Source organism: Vigna angularis, chromosome 2 (assembly GCF_016808095.1).
Source record: "Vigna angularis cultivar LongXiaoDou No.4 chromosome 2, ASM1680809v1, whole genome shotgun sequence".
NCBI classification, from domain to species: Eukaryota; Viridiplantae; Streptophyta; class Magnoliopsida; order Fabales; family Fabaceae; genus Vigna; species Vigna angularis.
Window position 1 is genome coordinate 45,171,809 of NC_068971.1, and position 7,713 is coordinate 45,179,521.

The 7,713-nt window shown below is 28.8% G+C and overlaps 1 protein-coding gene across 1 annotated transcript; it reads left to right on the forward strand.

Annotated features, from left to right (window-relative positions):
- Positions 1–1,604: 1,604 nt before the first annotated feature.
- LOC108318860 (ethylene-responsive transcription factor ERF024) lies at positions 1,605–3,175 on the forward strand. Its single transcript, XM_017556268.2, has one exon. The coding sequence runs from the start codon at positions 2,286–2,288 to the stop codon at positions 2,862–2,864; it is 579 nt and encodes a 192-aa protein (XP_017411757.1). The 5' UTR covers positions 1,605–2,285; the 3' UTR covers positions 2,865–3,175.
- The last annotated feature ends 4,538 nt before the right edge of the window (positions 3,176–7,713 follow it).

A 7,713-nucleotide genomic window follows, 5' to 3' on the forward strand; every position in this document is an offset into this window, starting at 1 on the left:
TACTTGTAAAAGACACTTTGACGTTTCACAACTCCAACGCTCGAATTAATAATTTAACCGATTGACGGACACAGTAAAATGTTCATAATAAATGTAGTCATCTATCTCTTTATAGATTTCGATATAAATTTATGATTAAGAGAGTCGTAATCATAGTTCAATTTCTAATAAATAACACTTACTAGTAAACTTGATTTATGTTGTATAGGATTTGGGATCACTCATCCACCTTGATCTGGCTCCGCAGTCTCTCATTCGCCCATACAAGCATACTATACAATGAGTGTTAGAAAATTCAAATACGAATGTAAGTAGAGATAAAAAAATTACTTCAATCATATTATTTTAAAGTTTTTAGATTGAGATAATTTTCTATTCTTTACATAAATTTAACTCATCTTTCATTATTATTGAGTCTTTCATGTAAATATTAAGAAAATCGTGCCAAAGTGATTAATTTATCTTAATTACCAACTTAAATGAGTATAATATATAAAGAATCTAGTTGAGCAAATAATTTCAATAAGATTTGAAGAGGAAAGGATATAATAAAATGCTTTTGGATGTTCTCTTTGCTCCATTAATGAGTGTTTAAGAAATATATCCAAATGTTTTTATTCAAAACCATTAGTTTTGTATTTTTATTTTATAAACCCCAAAATAGAACATATAGATATTGTGAATTTGTACTATATTCCATCTAAATTAATTATCAAGACAATCCTTCAACCTTAATTAAATATGAGTCTTACAAAGAATTGACAACATTTTTAACCCAAAATCTTAAAATAATAAATTATGAATTTTATTTTTTATATGGTGTTCAATATTTTATCATCTTTACACAATATAAGACTTCATCTTATATTTAAATTTTCAAATTATATATATATATAAATATATATATATATATATATATAAATATATATATATATATATATATATATATATATATATATATATATATATATATATATATATATATATATATTCTCAATCAATTCATTGGTAGTTGCTATGTCTCAAGTTAACTTCTGTTTGAATCTTCAACTTTCAGCGTTGAATGAATATAATGAAAGATGATAGTTGTCAAAACTAGTGATTAAACAGGAAAAATAGACAAGAGCTTAATTATTTTTTTTAAGCAGCTCATCAATTGACCAAACTACATATATAGGCAGAAGCTTAAGAATATTCATTTGCAATATCAATTAAATGATATTTTATTAAGCTACTTTTGATGAAATCTGACAATTTTATCATTTGCTATGAAACTTTGCTAAATATTATGTGTGAGAATAATATGTTACGGGCTTCAACCTGACTTATAACGAAAAAAATAATTGTGATAATAAAAGCCTTGTTGGATTTCTAACGCTGTGAATTAATAAAGTGGAGAGTATTTTCATTTCTCCTTCTTGACTGAAAGTTTCAACTTTCTGATAGGAAAGAGATAAACGCAAAGAAGAGATAAGTGTATTAATCTTTTTTATATATCAGCTACTTCCTTTAGATGTATCCCTAAAAGAAGAGATAAGTGATTTCACGAGTCTATATGATCCAGTCTGATAGCTCTTTCATGCGTCTGGAACCTTTTTAATAACCTACAAATGGCAGCATACATATAGCATAGTAAAATGGTAAAACATGTTCGGAAAACATGTGCTGAGGAAGAAAAAGTTCGTAAAGCCTTCCAAATTCTCATAGCAAGGCAGCAGCAGGAGGAGAAACCCTACCTAATTGGTGGGACAAAATAAACGAAGGGTAACTAAGAAAACCATAACCTCGCTCGGCTGATAAAATTTAGCCACTGAAAAATCCATGTCAGCACTCTTATATTGCGTTATAGATAATAGTAATAAGATGGAATTTTACGTTCTCTCCAACATATCAAAATCCCTGTTGAAAAAAACGAAGAATGGTGGTTAGTGATGTGCATTTATATCGATTGACAGACAAAGTGCATTATCACTGTTGATAATTTTGACGTGGTTTTAAGGGGAGCTGCAAGCAGCTAATACCTTGATTTTTTGATTTTTATTTTATAATTTTGCTAAAACGCTCTCCAACTCCAACCCAGTTATCCAACATCACCAAGCTGGCTTACACCCTAATCCTTCACACACCGTAGTTCATCAACAACTGGTTTGCACTCCCATCTCAGAACTCCTTCTCCAGCCATCGCAATTCTAACCCCAATAAATGGCTCCCCTCAACTGCCAACTGCCATCATCCAAGTTCTTCCACCTTCACCTCAGATATCCCTTAGCCTTCACATCACCACCATGCGTTCCAGCAACGGTACCACATGTGCTGCATCAAGCACCGGAGCCTCTAACGGTAACACAGGGCGCCACCCTGTGTACCGTGGAGTGAGGCGTAGGAGCAGTGGAAAATGGGTTTCTGAAATCCGTGAGCCCAGAAAACCTAACAGGATTTGGTTAGGGACATTTGCCACCCCTGAAATGGCGGCTATTGCCTATGACGTGGCAGCGCTTGCTCTTAAGGGGAAGGATGCCGAACTCAACTTCCCTGACTCCGCCTCTTCTCTTCCCGTTCCTGCTTCATCCGCTGCTCGTGACATTCAGATGGCTGCTGCCAGTGCTGCAGCCGCCGTCGGAGCAGCTAATGATGCACTGAGTGAAGGAAGCCGAGGAGGGAATCTTTCGGTTTCAATGGCACAAGAGTTTCCAGGGGGAAACTTAAACCACTTCGTGGATGATGACTTGATCTTTGACATGCCGAATATTCTGGTCAACATGGCTGAAGGAATGCTACTCAGCCCTCCTCGTTTTGACAATTTTTCTGCTACAGATTATGACTACATGGATGAAAATCCTAATCTCTGGGGCTTCCCTTACTAGTTAGTTACTATCCATCAGATGGTAAATAACCTTTTATACTAATAATGCAAAAATCTTAATAAGGAAAAAGGTAAGTAAGATATAATAATGAATTATGGGAGAAGCCTTATATCCAGTCTTTGCTTAGACACCAGGAAAGGTAGTGTGTGGAAAGTGTATCTTTCTTAGTCTCTTTCCATTTCGTTTTTCTTTTCTTTTCCTTGTGTACAGTACCACCTTCTGGTTATACTGAGGTTTGCTGCTGTTTCACCTCGAATCTATGTATATGTAATGTTTATGTAACATGTTAATTAAATAATCTATTTTTTTTCTTTTTTTGATATTGATATGTTATCTTAATTCTCAGTTGGTGTATTTGCAGGTGTTCTTTCTGGTAGATTTAACAAATTTGCTTTAAGTTGGAGACACTAATATATGGCACCGGCCATTTTATTTTATGTTTCTTGCAAACCATAATTAAATGTCTCCCTCACTTCAAATAGAACTAATTCTAATCAATTTCTTAAAACCTAGTCGTAGGTTGCTACTAGTAAGAAACTTCGTTTGAAGACATCCTAGGGAGCAATTAGAATGACTGAGGTTGAAAGAGAAGAAATTCGAATATTAATGCATTGTGAGGTTTTGGTGTTTCCCTACCTTCATTCTCTCCGTGGGAATTTGATCAAAATAGGAATGAACAGAAAAATGAGAAACCAGATATCGTAGCTAGTTTGGTAAAGAAAAGGGGCAAGTGGTAGGAAGGCTTAATCATTTAGAATTGATTATTAATTCAGGCAATTAATGAGTGCTGGTATCATAATCATGTTTCAGCCTACTATTTTATTGAGGTTACAAGAATAATGTAGGCTAGATTTAGCTTCTTGGAGGCTGTTTCAAACTCAAGCATCTAATTGTGGTCCACCTTAATTACCCTTTTGTTGACGTTTCATTCTCAAGAAATTGGTGTTTTTAAAGGAGAAAGAAAAGTTTTTATGTAGATACGAAATTGCAATAAAGGCACCAAAAGCAGACAAAGACAGGTGTCAAATAAAATGAATGGTATAAAAAGGTATAGATTAAAATTATATATGTAAAAGAATAATATATAATTCTATTCCATAGTTTTATTGAACGTAAAAAACACATACCATTGAGCATATTTTTGTGACATTGACACCTTACCTTACCTTGATAGGTATTGGTTCTAAATCATGCATGCGTGTAATTCCATACGTGTATATATTAAAATGTTTGAATGTATGTTTGTGCATGTCTTTGAAGCGCACCAAATTCAAGTAGTATGAAAGAAACACGCAGCAGTTCTTGCAAAAGAGTAATGATAAAGATACCATGTGAGAAATGAGAGGAAATAAAAAGAGATAGAAAAAAAAGTACAAAAAGAGTGTATATTAAATATTTCTTACGCCAAAGTTTGTAACTATACCCTAGGATTCTTCAAACACAGGTAAGTGCAGCAAAATCACAGCCGATTTTTACATCCCCTCCATTTTCGTTACTTTGAAGGGGTTATTATGGCTTCGACTTTGGTTATTCAGAGAAACTAGTATATAATTGGGATATTCTTAAGGAGGCATGACTAATATACTTGTAACTGTTTATTTTCATTTTAATTTTTTTGACATAATTCATAGAGACTGAAAACCATCATTTAATATGCATAAAGAAAAACATATGGAAAATTTATTGAAGGACAAACTTGCCTAGAGAATAAAAAAGTTAGTGTATGTGGTGGTTAAAACTCTACATTGGGCATATTAGTGTAAAAACGACTTTCGAAATCAACTAATACGTTAGTTTCTAGAAAAACTTAGTTTTAAAAATGAAGTCTTTTAAAATATAATAACATTTTCTTTAAAAAAAATTGTACAATTATAGTTTTCCATTTTAAAATAACCAAAATTTAAAGTTATTCCAAAATTTAAAAAATTTTAATATTATTTTTTAATTTTATATCTATTAGATAATAGGTTTCAATTTTATAGAAAGCTAAAACATATTCCTGGTTAGGATTAATTTTTTAAATATTTAGAATCCTAATAAAGGCATTTGTTTTAATGTGCCTTGTGATCTCTTTGGTTTTTCATTATAATTGAAAACACGAATGTAATTGTGATATCATCTTATGCTTTTTTTGTTTGTTTGTTTGTAAGGCTTGTTTCTTAGGATCATGATATGTTAATAATTTTTTTTAACAACTTTTTGACAATGGATTACATGTCATTATTTTATTGGTCTGTATATTTGAAACAAACCAATCACAAGCTATTACATAGGCGATTGTAAAAAAGTTGTCAAAAAAAATTGTTAAAAGAACATTTTCCTGTTTCTTAATACAAGTATTTTGTGTCCAGGTTCTTCACCGCTCTTTGTCATTGTCTAAGTTGGTTGTGATCAAAGTCTTTTCCTAAGCATTTGTCTACAACTCCGGTATGTGAATGCGTTGTCGCTACACTCACTTTCCTTCTTTTGTCCGTTGTATTCACATACTATTTCAAATTATTAAATAATTTGTCAAGATTTTTGTATTTAATTAACTTTAATTTTTTTTATATTACATATAAGAATCAAAACCTATTTATGAAGAATATGCTCCTATTAATAACCAAAACTTAAAATTTTCTTTTGGTTTGAATACGTCTCAATAGAAAAAGCGAAGTGAAAATGTAAAAATAATTGAAGTCAAATTATTTTTCTAACTAGTAAGAAAAACTTTTAAGAAGTTTAAGAGGATTATTTATAAATAGGTAAAGTTCATATTGTTTATCTTTCCTTATAGGATACCAAACCAGTTACTTGAGACAAAGGATTATATTTGAAGTGTAATTTATGTTCTCTAGGTTGGTGTGTTTGCTATATATTTCTTTTATAAACTTAATCCTCTCTCTTATGCAATTTGAAGTTGCACACATTTCACCTTTAGTTTTTTTTATCTTCTAGTTTAGTTTATTTTCTTGTTCTCTTTTTTCGTAAAAGGGTTGAAGTACCCTTTATTCTCCTCTTTTTTTAATATTTTACTACTATATTATTTTATATTTTTTTATGAACTTTTATTATATAAGCTTTAAAAGTATATATATCTTACTTTTTCGTTAATTGAAATTGCGTGAAAGTAATAACAAGATGATGTGAATAATAAATTAAAACGCAATGTGCTTATAAAGCGATATATATATATATATATATATATATATATATATATATATATATATATATTATTACTTTTAAGATTACTTTTTCACATTATAACTAGAATTAGTAAACATATTAGAACACAATGATATATTTGTAATATAACACGCCTCGATGTATTAGTTATGAATTGGAAAATTATAAATAATATATATGTGATTTTAGGTTTACACTAGCTCTAACACTTGTCATCAAGATTTTAATTATCAGAATTTTGACTACTAAAATATTAGTGTCTAAATCTGTCTCATTAAAATTATAATTAAAGATTAATTTAGAATCATAATGTAGTTAATGTTAGAGACTATTTTAAACTTTAAATTACAAATCAATTATAATTTTTTATTTATAATACAAAATTATTTTAAAGAATAGTAATTTTTAATTTATAAAATAATATCTAATTTATTAAATATAGTAAATAAATTTTAATATTCAAAATTGATTGTTGTGTAATATATTTTTTACCGTGTATTTTTAAGTAAAAAAAGTTATGTAAGAAATAATTTTTTTTAAAATTAATATTATCATGTATTTGGATGATTATTATGTAAAAAATACAAGATAGTAACAAAATAAACTCATTTTCTCTCTTTTCTTAACGCAATTCTTTTAATGATAACATTAATAAAACTTATGAAAATAATTAAACTAGTAAAGTAAGAACATTTTATATAAGAAAACTGATTTCCTACTGTTGGCATGAAAACAAAAATTATTATCCTCATCTTTGGACGACTTATGGATAGTGAATTATGATAGAATAACTATTTTCAAGAGAACAAGAAGAACATTAAAAACAGAGTACAATTGACTAACCTAGTAAATTGATAGAATTATAAGAAGAACATTAATATTCCTAGTAAATTAAATTAAAAATATTATTACTTTTCACATGATAGTTTACTAAATTTGCTGAATTATAATTAGTGGTGCACGTGGAAAAGAAATCGTACACGTTAATGGTGGCAGTCAAGGTATGATGATTAGGTAATAAGCAATGGTTAAAGCACAACGTAAATGTTAATTATCACCATTATTGACTGTAGTTATGATTATGTGTGATCTTTTTCCTTTCATGTCTAAGATAACACTACATCACCCTCTTTAAGTGTCCCCTCCAACACAACTTTTTTTTTTTTTAAATTTCGGAACACTCACAAAGTTGCGATCTACAAAAGGACTGCTTAAATTATTTCTCAATCATTTAAGTTTGAATGATTAAATATTTAATTAACTTAACCTTTTATTTATAATTAAACTAATTAAAAAAATTAAGATTAAAGTTATATTTAAATACTTAATCGAATTAATCTAAATTTAATAAGCTTGATATTGATGTATAACTTAATCGTGATCTATTCATGTTTTTTTATAGAATCACATGTTTAATAATTATTTCAATTTTTTTATTTTTTATTTTTCATGTTGTTATCCAAATTTAATTTTGAAGGGTTTAATTTTAGATAAGAAAAATATTATTTTTCTTAAAGATCTACTGTTTACATTATCAAAGACGTTTATTTTATACTCTTAATTAAATTAGTTTATAAATAATTTTTTACCCTTTTAGATTTTTTGTTAATTTAAATTTTAGTCTCTCTGATTTTTTTCATCCCTATAAATTTAAAATAGGTCACTTTTAGTCCAAAAGTGCTAT

What these genes read in the sequence shown, in the direction of transcription:
- LOC108318860 (XM_017556268.2), top strand. Translation starts at nt 2,286, where the DNA reads ATGCGTTCCAGCAACGGTACCACATGTGCTGCATCAAGCACCGGAGCC.